Source organism: Lytechinus pictus, unplaced genomic scaffold, assembly GCF_037042905.1.
Source record: "Lytechinus pictus isolate F3 Inbred unplaced genomic scaffold, Lp3.0 scaffold_19, whole genome shotgun sequence".
NCBI lineage: Eukaryota > Metazoa > Echinodermata > Echinoidea > Temnopleuroida > Toxopneustidae > Lytechinus > Lytechinus pictus.
Window position 1 is genome coordinate 4,377,941 of NW_026974140.1, and position 14,827 is coordinate 4,392,767.

Genomic DNA, 14,827 nt, shown 5'->3' on the forward strand with positions numbered 1-14,827 from the left:
AGACTCGGGCCAATATGATTCTGTTGCGGGCGATTTATTTCATGTTCCCCTCAAGGCCAGTCAATATTATATAAATATCCCCATAGTTAATCAAACCTTATCAAAAATTAAAAACCACTGATTCACGAAAACCTCAAAATGAAATTGCAGTATTTTTGTAACAGTGACCAAAATACAGATGCTCTGCAATGATTGAGTCAGTATTGAGTATTTTTCTTTTCACATTTCTATAATGTTGCTCCATCAATGAATGCATTTTCCCCTCAACTTTTTGTTATACTTCACAATTTAGTATGGCTAACAGTGTACTATTAAGTACTTCACATTAACATACATGTACAGTAAACCCTCTCTGAGAGACAACTTGGCATGTAAAACGAACTGCATTTCTAGGAAGAGAAATAATAGAAGAAAAAAAATGTCTCTACAAAATGTATGTTTAACATACATGTACATGTCTTTCATATGCTGTATGTGTAAAATGAACTGTTCAGAAATCTGTCATTCTGAAAAGATTACAGATGAACAGTGGTTCAACAGAGTCATCATATTTGTTACCTCACTCATTATACTCCATTCCAACAATGTTCAACACATGCAAATAATATGAATTAATGAATTAACAAATTGATATAGTGTGAGTCTAACAAACTAAATAATACATACATATAGAACCCAAAGATGAGTGATTTGAATGTATTTCAGATTTTGACTTTGAACAATGATCACATAGAAACAATGCTAAAACTTAATGCATCTGGAGTCACATTCACATACATTTGTACACAAAGTCTCTACTGCTTATTAATTAGAGTAGTAGTACAATACTCTTTAAAGGTACATAGATTGTAGAATTACAGAACAATGTATCATGAGTGTGAGAAAGGCTAGATACGATGTTGAGGGGAGGTGGGGGGGGGGGAGATTGTGAAAGAAAAGTTTAATGTATATGCCTCTTTCATAAAATGTATCGACAAAAATTATATAAAATGGAATGTAAAGTCCATGTACAGTAACTATTTACTTCTACATGTATATCAATTTCCTTTTGATAAATTTCTGAACATATCCATATTTTATTTTATACCGGTACATAAATTAGAAAATAGTACTACGGGACTATAAAAGACAGTTTTCAATTTTTTTTTGTATGTATATTGGAAAGTGTATTTGTTTCAGTTTATGGTGAAACAGAGAGTGAGAGGGAATTTATATATAAGTTACCCTTTATAGTAATCAAATGGCAGTTGATAACCAACCACACCATTTGAATGTTCAAAAGAAAAACAAAGTTTTTAATTCTGAAAATGACAATTTGACATTAAAAAATGATCATTTTGCCTTAATACCCAGTTTTTACCCACTCATGCATGAAATGTTTTTAACTTAAGATTATAATAGAAATTCATGTATGTATTGTTTTGTTTCATTTTCTTTTCTTTTTATTAGTTTAAAATTAGATTCCGAGTAAAAAAAATTGTCTCTTTTCCCTCCATACGGAATTGGCCTTATTCAACACTCAATAGTACATGTAATTCCTTCTACAAAGTCTTAGTAAAAAAATGTGAAAACTGTAAAGTACATATATTCATATCAAGATTATAAAACTGATATGAAATTCTAAGTTAATAGCAAATAATTTCATTCGGAAGTTGTCATTAAAGTATTTTTTCACAAAAATTCAAATTATTTATGCATTCCATATCTTTAAAAATCTGTGACAAGTAGACATAAAAGGCTACAAAACTGGCTGCACAGTAAATTTTGAATGACTGAAGAAGGAAATCTACTCTTTTGCCAATTTCAAGATTCACTGTATCTGACTTATTATGACAAATAAAAGGGAAATATGGAAACAATGAGAGATGTATGAGTTGTTCCAGTATATTTTTACCAGCTTTAGGAATGATCTTAAGTAACTATATATCCTTGCTTATATATTCTCATTAAATAAATGCATGCCATATGAGGCCAAATAAATTTCTTTTATTTGATTGTTTAAAGTAATCTTTATAGACAGATCAGTATTGCCGTGGTTATACATGTAATCAAATCCATTCAAATTCAAGTACCGGTAGTCTTTGAATGGGGTAATTAAAGGAGAATGAAACCTTTGGAACATGATAGCTTGTGTGAAAATAGAAAAATCAAACAAACAGATCAACGAAAGTTTGAGAAAAATCAGACAAATAATGAGATAGTTATGGGCATTTGAATATTGCGATCACTAGTGCTATGGAGATCCTCACATTGGCAATGCGACAAAGATTAGTGATCTGATGTCACTTGTGAACAACTCTCCCCATTACTTTATTATATATTTCACTTAAACTGCCTCTTTTATCATATCTATCGGTAGATCATGTGTTCTTTCTATAGGAGGGCATGAAATACAGATTTTTAAAGAGTACATCATGGATAAAGAGTTTGTATCACCATAAGAAAAAGCAAAAAGAGACATTTGGGGGGTATTTTATACTGTAGTCCAGCGCTTCTCAAACGGTGGGCCGCGAGAGGCTCCAGAGGACGAAAAAAATATGGGAAAAACTATAGTATATTTCACAGACCTGGACCTGTCCGAAAGTCCGAATAATTATGACTTATTTGATCGGTCTACGTGGGTCAAACAAAGCTAAAGCATGCTTAGGTAACAAAATTCATTTAATGTGATAGCATTGTACTGTTTTTGTTGTTACTTTATATTAATTGTATTTTATTTATTTTGTAAATCTTTCTATGTCAACAGGGCTCTTGTAAAGCAGGCCTTTGGACTCTGAAAGAACTACCCTGTTTTTGAATAAAACTGAATATGCATGTTGCAATATGCATACACATTAATTATGTGATGGTTTCGATCTTTGACGTGAACCTCACCATGTATTGTGGAGAATGTAGTTAATTGTCGCCCATTTACCCGACCTTTGCGAATGTAGTTTAGTTCTTGAACTGTTTGTTTCGAACGTGCTTTTGTCACAGCTTTACGTCCAAATTTCAAGAAACATACTTTCATCAAAACTGACCTTTCTTAAAGCGATTTAAAATGGCGAGGAAGGAAATAAATCTACTATTGAAAAGTCTCACTGAATACATTAAATTTGGATTCATCATGACTGGCAGTGATGCAAAACCAAAAGCAATGTGTGTCGAATGTTGCAGATATTCAGCATTTTGTTAAGTTGTTATGTTGTCCTGGTTGTACAATATTTGGGGGCCACTGAAAGTTACGCGTATCTTTGAGTCGAGACAAGTAGTCGTATCGCCTTCTTAAAATTTTGGTAGGTGGGCCTCGAAATAAAATTGAGAGTCAAAGTGGGCCTTGAGGAAAAAAGGGTTGAGAAGCGCTGCTGTAGTCCATCAAAGGAAAAGTTGTTCACATGTGAGTGACATCACACATCCTTGTCGCATTGCCAATAGGAGGATCTCCATAGCATTAGTGATTGCAATATTATTTCAAATGCTCATAACTTTCTCATTATTTTTCCGATTTTTCTCAAACGTTCTTTATTCTTATCCTTTGATTTTTCTGTTTTGACACAAGCCTACTTGTTCCAAAGGTTTCATTCCCCTTTAAGTAAAACACAACCATGTACTCTAAAACTCATGTAACATGACAAAAATATTCAAGCAGGCAGAGATTTTCTTTTAAAAAAAGAAATGCTGCTACTTTGCACATCTCCAAATAAATCACAGGTATAAATATACATGTACATGGAATTAGTCATGTTTCGTTGATTAAATATTCAGAGCTACGTTTAATTTGACACATAGCCATCATACTCTTGAATAATGTATTTCTTGTAAATAACATGCCAGAGAATGTATTACAAAAGAACTAAAGATCATAACTGTACACTCTTGAACTAGGGAAACAAACAATATGCATAAATCTTGATACACTCTGTTTACATTTATACATGGTTATTTTGAAAACCATCAACATAAGCTTTAACAACAATCTGACCTCTTGTGAGCATTGCTAGGCTTCTGATTCAAGTTGATAGGATTGACATCATCTCTGACATCATTCTTGCGATCAAGCTCAACCACCCTCCGAACTGCTGCAATGAATGCTTCTTCTACATTGACCGCCGTCTTGGCGCTAGTCTCATAATAAGGCACACCGCCATTGTCTGCACACCACTGCTTTGCTTCATCCACACCCACCTGTCGCTTTTCTGACTCCACATCAACTTTGTTGCCGAGGAGAACAAATGGAAAGTTTTCTCCGTCAGCAATGTCCGCATAGTACAAGAACTCCTTCTTCCACATGGTTAAGTTGTGAAAGCTTTGTCTGTCGTCCACGCCGTACGTCAGCATGCAGCAGTCAGAACCTCTGTAGAATGGTGTCCTCAGGCTCTTGAAACGCTCCTGTCCTGCTGTGTCCCATATCTGAACAGTGAAGGTCTCTCCTTCCACAACGATGTCTTTGTTCAAGAACTCTACCCCAATGGTATGGAAGGATTCCTGCTCAAACTTGTTACTCACAAAGCGATTCATGAGAGAACTTTTACCGACACCCCCATCCCCAAGGATGACAACTTTGAGAAGCATTGGTCGACTTCCAGCCATCTTCAGGTGTTCTCAATAAGACATTGCACATATATGTAGATAAAATGGATCAATGAATTACACAATCCAGTGTCTACCATGGGAATCTTTCAATTTCCATAATTCATAATCCTCATATGGTTATGTTCATCTGCTGGGCCAATCTTTGTAGAAATGATGGTACACTGTCCTCTAACCCTCAAAGGTTCTCTGTAGCTGAACCTATAAAACACAAAACAAACAGAAACATAATTTAATTGCAGAAATACAAGGAGCTAGTTTGATATATCCCAAATGTCAACTTCATGCATATTTACCATAACATGCAGAAAAATTCGTCTAATGTTCTTCATACTTTGATACTACTTGAATGGAGTTAAATACTGGAAATAACCCTTTAAAAGAATTTTAGAGTAATTTTGAGCACTGGGCATTTACCCATTGATATGTAAACCCATTGACTACATGTAGGGCAGGTATCTCATGGCAAGGTTGCTACAGAGTATGTGTGTTCCAGCTAATTTCAAATTTATATAAAGAGATACTATGGTCTTTGTGGATAGGCTCACTAATGCATGTTTCAATTAAGATGATTATTATCCCTTGATTGTTGCATTGAGAGTGCACACTAAGGAGAAACGAATAGTTTTGATAGGAATGACATTTATTAGTCCGCATTATGACGCATAGTCCGTTTTTTCCCTAGGTAAAAAAGGAACTATACGTTTTTCCGCACTAGTCATTGTGCGCATCTCAAGCCCTTGGGAGAAGGGTACCATTGATGTTCCATGATCCATCGATGTGAATAGTTTTAGCCAGATCCTCGAGTGTCATATAGTATACAAATAATGAATGTTTATGAGTGCAATGGACAGAATACTTCATGAGGTGGAAGATGAAATGATCCATTCAACGAGGCGCAGCCGAGTTGAATGGATCATTATTTCATCTTTCACCGAATGAAGTATTCTGTCCATTGCACGAATGAAAAAAACATTCATTATTTGGTTTATATGACACATAAAAATATTTTTTTTTTTTCATGTGAAATTTATGAATTTTGATGCAAAACATGCTCATGCAGTGCGAGTTCGGTCTGTTGATTGTTACGTCATTACAACATGCGTATTTATTTGTCTCGGTGCGCGCGTGCAATGGACAAAATCGTATGGATCCAAATTTGCACGATGAATGGATACAAAATTGCACGGTTGAGGACGTCATTGCAAAATGGGCTGAATGAACGATATCAAACAACCAATCAAATCGCAAGGATCTATCTAGGTGTCATATAATATATTTGTATACTGTTCTATGGAAAGCAAACTATGTCTTGTAGTCTTTATGTTGACAAGTGGTCCTTTTATACAGATGGTCACTACAGTAATCCAGGATTTCATTCATTTATAGGCTCATGTATAACAAACTTCCCCAATCAGTGTACGAATATTATAATTTTTTTGAAAATTGTTATAGTACAAGACAAAAAGAGTCAAAAATTTTACTTTTGCCTAGAGTGAAAACAGAACACGGTAAAACCTCAATTTCTTTCATGGGATCGCAAATCTGAAATAATCTTCCAGAGATTTCCAGAGAATGCAAAACAGCTAAAAAGTGTCCAGTCTTTTCGCACAGAGCTTAAAAAAAGCTTCATACAAGAATATTGATATAATATTATATTTTATTTACTTTGTTTATAGTTTGTATTCCACGTAAGATTGTCTTATACAATGCGCTTAATTTACTTATATGTATTCAGTTTTATCCGAAAGCACCTAACCGTAAGATATAATTATTCACGTTGTATAAGATATTTCTAGTTGTATTATTTCATGCTATATCATGCTAAATACTTCAAGTGTGTTTATATAGTAAACAGTCTAACAAAGGGTCTACATCTCACTAGCAGAACTTGCTATTTCCGTAGATTCCTTTTACCCAACAAATGTAATACAACTCATCTCTGTTATATGTATTTTATCTTGTTTGTTTTATTGGTAATAAACTCTTTCATTCATTCATTTTATACTTTTTAGTTTTGCTTTATGCTGTAATCCAAATTCTTTGTTGGGACATGGATGGGCAATAGCAATGTACATTCATATCCCTTTATACAACTGGCATTAGAATTTAACATGACACTAATATGGATTTTAGAGCAAAACCATAAACAATTGTGAAACTGAAATACATGTACCTTTGTCACCAGGCTTCATAGATGTACATGTAAGGTAATACAAATCTAATATTTTTATACTAATTTTCTCTTTGATAAATAATATTTTAAAGAAAATGACAGTAATTGCAAGTCTGCACTGGTATTAAGCTACATGTAGAAGATCTCTGGAACCCCAGCTGATGCTGCATGCACTCATGGATCTATTATATGTCTAGCTGAATTTTAGTTTTCCCTTAGTTTCTGACATCTTGCAAAAAAAATCAACAGGAATATGTTACCAATTTTACTCTTCTAGTACTTCAGACACTATTACTCAATCATCTTCAAACCAACTCTGATGCACAATCACTTTATAGGTTTCTCATGAACTACATTTTCCCTTCCACTAACCAAATTCAGAGAAATGTACATGACTGTAAATTGGTCAAGATAGCTAGCCCAGTTAACCCTAAAACCTCTATTTTTGACAGTGCCATTATTAATGCTGATGAAATGAAAAGTAACAAGATCCAAACACTTTATATCAACACTTCATTCCATTAAAACAAATGGCATAAAATACCCTGGTGACATTAGAATTTCAAGATGCTCTTATATTTGGATACTGTCAGCTAGAAACACTTGAGCAGATAAAAACATCGTCTATTGCTCTGAATTTTCTCAAAAGTCATGCATTAAGTTTAGAAAATAATTGTGAATATTTGTGCTTTGTAATGTTGTATGATGATAATTTCAATAGATCAATGAAATATTGATTGCAAGTTTCCCAAATAGCCATCTTGTCCAGACAAAGTGCTTTAACTCATGTTTCATTTATCTCTAGACTATGTCAACTCTTACTTTAGTTAAATTTTATTAATTTGTCAATCTTATTCCCAATCCTTCCTCTCAATTTAATTAATTTTATCGATTTGTCAATCTTCTTCCTAATCCTTCCTCTCCTTGTTCTCCTTCCTCAAAATCTACTTCTCCTTTCTCTCCACTTCACCTCCTTGCACCTCTTATCTCCTTCATCTACTTCTCCTTTCTCTCCACTTCTTATTCCAGTCTCCTCCTTCCACTTCCTATTCTTCTTTCTCTTCAATTTATTCCACCTCCTTTCCTGACTCCAATTCTCCTTCTTTACCTTATTTTCCTTCCTCTATATCCTATATACCCATTCCTTATCCCACTCTGACTCACACTAATGTGAGGTTCGTATACAGACTAATGTCCTCCTAGCTGGAGCTACTGCTCCTTTCTTGATCTTCTTATTCTCCTTCATCTACATCTCTTCTCTCTCACTCCTTATCAACATTCTACATCCTTCTCCTGAACCTCTCTTCCGACAAGTCTCTGTCTGATCCAAGTTCTTCTTTAGAACTGAAGAGTCGTGTATCTGCAAGATTCTTATAAAAGACACATAAACGCAAAATTTACATCTGCAATACATACATGTAAAGACAGTCTATTGATTAAACAAGTGGAATGCCTCTGGCCGTCTCACCTGCATCACGCGATTCAATATAGCAGCAGTGCTGATTTTGAAAACTACTAGAACTCGCACAAGATGTTCAGTGATACTTGGTTACTCTTATTTCCACGTGTTATGAACTAGACCAATACACTTATAGAGATATGATGGCAATTCAACAAATACCCCCAACGTGGCCCAAGTTCTTTGACCTTACATGACCTTTGACCTTGATCATGTGACCTGAAACTCACACAGGATGTTCAGTGATACTTGATTAGTCTTATGTCCAAGTTTCAAGAGTCAGATCCATCAACTTTCAAAGTTATGATGGTAATTCAACAGATACCCCCATTATGGCCAAAGTTCATTGACCTTTGACCTTGGTCATGTGACCTAAAATGTGCACAGGATGTTCAGTGATACTTGATTACTCTTATGTCCAAGTTTTATGAACTAGACCAACACACTTTCAAATTTATGGCTGTAATTCAACAAATACCCCAATTTGGCCAAAGTTCATTGACCCTAAATGACCTTTGACCTTGATCATGTGACCTGAAACTTGCACAGAATGTTCAGTAATACTTGATTACTATTATGTCTAAGTTTCATGAATCAGATCCATAAACTTTCAAAGTTATGATGGTAATTCAACAGATACCCCCAATTCGGCCAAAGTTCATTGACCCTAAATGACCTTTGACCTTGGTCATGTGACGTGAAACTCATGCAGGATATTCAGTGATACTTGATTAACCTTATGTATAAGTTTCATGAACTAGGTCCATATATTTTCTAAGTTATGATGACATTTCAAAAACTTAACCTTAGGTTAAGATTTTGATGTTGATTCCCCCAACATGGTCTAAGTTCATTGACCCTAAAATGACCTTTGACCTTGGTCATGTGACATGAAACTCAGGCAGGATGTTCAGTAATACTTGATTAACCTTATGGCCAAGTTTCATGAACTAGGTCCATATACTTTCTAAGTTATGCTGTCATTTCAAAAACTTAACCTCAGGTTAAGATTTGGTGTTGACGCCGCCGACGTCGGAAAAGCGGCGCCTATAATAGTCTCACTCTGCTATGCAGGTGAGACAAAAACCTGACACAAAATGGTGAAAAATATTGAATTTCAGGCACTTCAAAATCGACGCAGATTATATCAGGTGTATATTTAACCCAGGGAGCTCGGGCCGGAGCCCAGGACTCGTCTGTGTAATTTATTTTCCCCCTTTTATTTGGAGTGCTATTGCGACCCCATTCTACCCCATTTTGGAGAGTATATGTCTGCCTAGTATTACACAGACGAGATCCTGGGCTCCGGCCTGAACTCCCTGGGTTAAATATACACCTGATATAATCTGCGTCGATTTTGAAGTGCCTGAAATTCAATATTTTTCACCATTTTGTGTCAGGTTTTTGCTCCCTGGGTTAGTGTATACTCTGTCAGTTTTTTTAATGAGATTATTGGCACACCGACTACTCATTACAATGTAAGGAACATTATTATCTGAAAATTTTAGTGGATAAAAAGAAATTCATGTTTAATCTTAGTTGTAGGTGTGCAGACATAGATCAATCTTACACATGCCCCCCCCTATACTTTCTCTTTATTAACGTTGACTACGCTGGCCAAAATGCAAAGCTCTCTTGACTTGTCCTTCTGTTTAGCTTTTTATTCTCCTTCCTCTATTTATCATTTCTCTTTGAACACTTCTTATTCCATCCCCTCCTGGGCTTAAACTTGGAAAACTCAAGTTGTACCTTGCCTAAAAATAAGTGCAGTTTCAAGATTCGACCCTCGAGCTAACTTTAGAATCCAAAAGTCCAAACAACCTACGAGTATAGTGATTGTATTACCAACCGGCCTTGTATTAGTATTACCATGGACCTATTACAAATGGACATTCAACGAGAGCATTTTATGGCCACCACCTGTTTCCAGCTGTCAAAATTGCTGTCACACAGTTAACTTTCTCTTTGCACTTTTTTTAAGACGAGTGCCCGGGGCGATTGTTTACTCAATCCCTTCTCGGACATTGACAGTCACCGCCCGATCTCTGGCCCTCTTTCGACCAGATGCGGTCATGTAAGCTCGATTGCAGCGATTAGGGAGAGTCCCTGCATTAGCTATAATGCAATGCGCAATTTATTTCCGGGTTTCAATACATTATTTCATGCTGTCAATATTGTGCAATTGTCGTCTGATCATTAGAAAAAATCCTATTAAATTTCACCAATCCTCTGGAATTTTACGCCCAAATGAAATAAGTGCGACTATCGACATCAATACTGTCCGAAAAAGATTCATTTTTAACGTCTTTCCGCACATTTCTCCATCAAATTCTGAGTGCTTTTTTGCACTAGATATACTGATCTGCACGGTGATGTCAATGCATTTTGTGAGCGGTTGTTAGCGATGTACGTAAAAAATAAGTTTATGCACGCCTGTTTTCTTGTTTCTGCGATCATATTCATAGCGCTAATGTTCGCTGCTGTGTGTTGCTTTTGATAAAGTGAACGAACAACATCGCAATGTGTAGGAGCAGCACACAATTGACAGGCCTTAAATTAATCGACGGCCTGGCCGTCGATGCCCCTATAACTGGCCGTGATGCCCTAAAAAAAAAGAACAGTTCACGTCCAAAAAGGCCGTGCCCTTTTTTTAAGCTGGCCGACGTGCCCTTTTTCACTGTGAGATTGAAGTTTACAAAGTTCTCCCATATTTCACAAGCAAAAATACTGAAGAGAGAGAGAAAAAACAAAGTTAACAACTTCCCTCAATTCAAATTGCAAGCCAGATTGCGCTAAATTATGTGATCTACACACAAACACACACGCAAAGTCAGCATACATACATGTACTAGCTGCTCCACCACGTGGCATGGCCTGCCTGTGTGTGGCAGCGCAGGCATGCAGGATCACAGTGGTACTTTGGCAGACAATGGAATCAGAGTGAACAATACTTGGTTGATTAACAGTTTTTCCACCCAAATAATCACAACTCGGAGGGAAATTATTCTCAGATTACTGATTTGGTGATGTAATGGGAGGAGCTAGTTTTTGAGTTTTTATTACTAGATCGGTAGATCGAGTTGTTTTACCTTTTGTTTTGCGTCTTCTTTGTTATCGGTGCGAACTTGTAATGGGAAGAGATGCCTGTGTACATGTGATGCCGTCATGTTTCACCTTTGATATTTTATTCATTTCTAAAACATTTTCGTTTTCTAACAGTTTTTAAAATATATTTTAAAAACCCCAAATATCAGTAAGATTATTGTTAGATGATTACATTTTTCTTTGTTTGCTTGAAGTTTTAACTTTTTCCCCCTCTTTCTTCCCTTCATTTTTATTTCTTTTCTATCATTCTTTCTTCATCCTTATATCCTTCCTTCTCGCCTTTTTTGTTCCATCTACTAGTATCTTTATTTTCAGTCTTTCCTAGCTTTCTTTCCTGATCCTTTCTCTCTCTCTCTCTGTTCATTTTTCTTTCTTTCCTTCCTTTTCTTACTTTCCTTCTTTTTTCTTTCTTTCCTTATAATTTTCTTTGCCCCTTCCTCTCCTTTTTCTTTTCATTTCTGTCGTCCCTTCTTTCTTCTTTTCTTCTTCCATTCCTTTCTTGCTTTCATTCTCTCTTCACTTTATTCTTTCCTTCCCTTTTCCCCCTTTGTTCTTTCTTTACTTCCTGATTTTTCTTTCTTTTTTTCCATTCCTTCTTTCTTCATCCTATCCTTCCTGAATTACTTTTTCCATTCCATCTATCTTTGTTTCTTATCATTTCCTAGCATTCCTTCCTTTATGTGTTCATTTTATTTTCTTCATTCTTTCCTTCTTTAAGTCCCTCATTTTTTTCTTTCCTTCCTTCTTTCTCTTACTTTCCTTTTTCCTTCATTCTTTCTTTCCTAAATTTTTTTCTGTACTTCCTTCTCTCTTCCTCTCCTTTTCATTCTTTCTCTCCTTCCATTATTTTCTTTCTTTTTTTCATTCTTTCCTACCTCTCTTTCATTCTTTATTTTCTTTTTTTCCTTTTTTGCTATTCCTTCCTTCCTCCCTTCCTGTTTTTCTTCTTTCTTTCAAAGAATGAAGGAAAGATTTTTTCCTTCATTCATTCTTTCATCCTTTTTTTCTAACTCTATTTTTCTTTCAAACATTCATTAATCTTCCCTTCTTTTTTTTTTCTTTTTCTCTATTTATTTCAAAGAATAAAGGAAACCTTTTTTTTTTCCTTTATTTCTTTCATCCTTCTTTTCACTTTTTTTCTGACGAAATTTAAGGCCTGATTGATTTCCGCTGTGCATCAGTCAGTAGAGGCGCACGGCCAATATGGGAGACTCTCTCCAATAGGGGAGACAATCTCCCACATTGGAGACTTGCTTTGCAAAAGCCGGACAAAAGAAACAACACCAAAAAAAGTATGATTTTTTCCACCCAAAATTTTGTCTCACTGAGGTCAGAAGCCCATTTGTTTTGTGTGTGATTGACAACAAAATTCCTTATCAAAATAAAAGTAGACGGTGATTTTTTAAGTAGACGGTGAAAAGGGGTACCTTTTCATGAGGAATCTGCTTATCACATTTTTATTTGTCGCCAAGGTAATCCTTTTGCAGCAAATGTAAACAAAGGAAATTGGACTCCAAAACTGGAGACTGTCTCTGAAATTGGATACCCAAATTCTTTACAAAAGTCTCTGATATTGGAGATAATCTCCCACATTGGAGACAGTCTCCAATATTGGCCATGCGCCTCTACTGTCAGTGACAGCGTGTTTTACGACCAACTTGATGGGCGTCAGCTGCCAGCGCTCTGTTTATAAAAGGATTAGCGGTGACGGAGGGGATTCGTTGAATGTCCAGTTGTAATAGGTGCATGGTATTACCGAACGCGTGCATCGCCATCGTACGCGTCAGAAAATAATTTCCTACGCTCAAACTAAAGAGTCAAAACTTTGGCGGGCTTTGCAACGTCCTTCCAAAGGAAACTTGAATAGAAAGATAATGAAAAATGGTCAAAAAGTCAAAAACATATATTCAGTCTCAATATTCTAAAAATAATAAAATATGGTCAAAATAGCTTATCAGTGATTTTGTTGTTTTCTCAACTTTTCCCATAGAAAACACACGTTCGGTAATACGATACCTTTCAAGTGACCAAAATAATTCACAATCACATGCGAAGAGATCAAGAGGGGTCCGATTGGAAGCTAATAATAATATCGTGAAATGGAAAAACGATTTCGGCAAATTTTTTACATATTTATATTTTGTAGGTAATTGTGTATTTATGGTGAAAGTTTGGTGAATTTTATGAGTATGAAGTGTTTGATATGATTGAATTCATGAAAAGTGTTCGGTAATACGATCCACTACTACCATACAACGTTCTTTCCAAACATAAAAAAACACAGACGGGACTACACTGTACACAGGCCATGGCAAAGCCTACGGCCTACGGCTACGGCTACGCCTCCTAATAACAAATTGACTCAAATTTACGTAGCATCAATTTCGATGCATAAGAAGTATTGCCTTATTTCTAGATAGTTAAAAATAATAAACTTACCATCAAATCGCCAATCCTGTTCCAAAATAAATGCATCTGGCAAATTATGGGTGAGTCAGCGGACTGCAGGGTAGCCTAGGTCGACAGTACACGTAACTTAGTCTTTAACTTCGTACCGTATACCGCGAATGTGTACCGGTACGGTACGTACGGTATGATCATGATGATATCACATGATTATTTTTAACAATATTTAATTAAAGGAGCCTATCACGAGGTTTACCATGATTATACGCGTAGTATAAAACACTTGACAAAATATTTACATCATTGATATCAGAATAAACATATAAATAATTTTTTTCGGAGAATGAAAGAAAAAAATGGGCTTAATTGCTTCATCACTCAATCCCAATTTTTTGGTAAGTGTTAAAATGTGTGAGAGAGGAGAGAAATAAATAAAACAGAATGGTGGAAGTTTGAGAAAAATCCACTTTAGTGGAAAAATCGGACAAGCTATTAGGTTATAAATGTTTCAAAAATTGAGATTACTAAGACTACGTAAATTAGATTTCAAATTGCCAAGTGGTACACCCCCCCCCCCTTCCCTTATTATGATAAGGGATTGTGGTTTTCTCCTAAATAACTATTCCCTGTTACATTAATCAAAATATAACCAAGTTAGCATATTTTTTTTTGGCCTCATGATAGAAAAATATAATTCAGATTCAAAATTTTGAAAAACTAACATTTTAGCCATTGGATAATCCTTTCTATGGCATACCACTGTGGCCAATTATAAGTATCCATGGGTAAGTTGATTACCAGTTTTACAACTTTTGAAAATTCATAACTCTCTTAATGTTTGTCCAGTATTTAACCTCCACCTTTTTATTGACTTGTCTGATTTTTCTTTTTCCTCTAAAAACATTTTTATTCGAGTTGTATTTCACGAACTAGCTGTATATGCACATACATAAATGAAGGAACCCAATAATAACATGCACTCACTCATTAGATCACAGGTATTTTATGAGAAATATTCATTTTTTCCCTCACAAAAATAAATACAAGTGGAATTGCTTTGTCATGTCAATGAAGAGCTTTCCTAATATCATATATTAACATGGAAATATTCA

At 35.4% G+C, this 14,827-nt stretch overlaps 1 protein-coding gene across 1 annotated transcript; it reads right to left on the reverse strand.

Annotated features, from left to right (window-relative positions):
* Positions 1-1,148: 1,148 nt before the first annotated feature.
* LOC129261004 (ras-related protein Rab-9A-like) lies at positions 1,149-13,880 on the reverse strand. Its single transcript, XM_054899030.2, has 2 exons — positions 13,749-13,880; positions 1,149-4,770 (listed from the first exon to the last, which is right to left on the reverse strand). Exon 2 carries the CDS (start codon positions 4,567-4,569, stop codon positions 3,946-3,948), a length of 624 nt encoding a protein of 207 aa, XP_054755005.1. The 5' UTR covers positions 4,570-4,770; positions 13,749-13,880; the 3' UTR covers positions 1,149-3,945.
* Between the last annotated feature and the right edge of the window lie 947 nt (positions 13,881-14,827).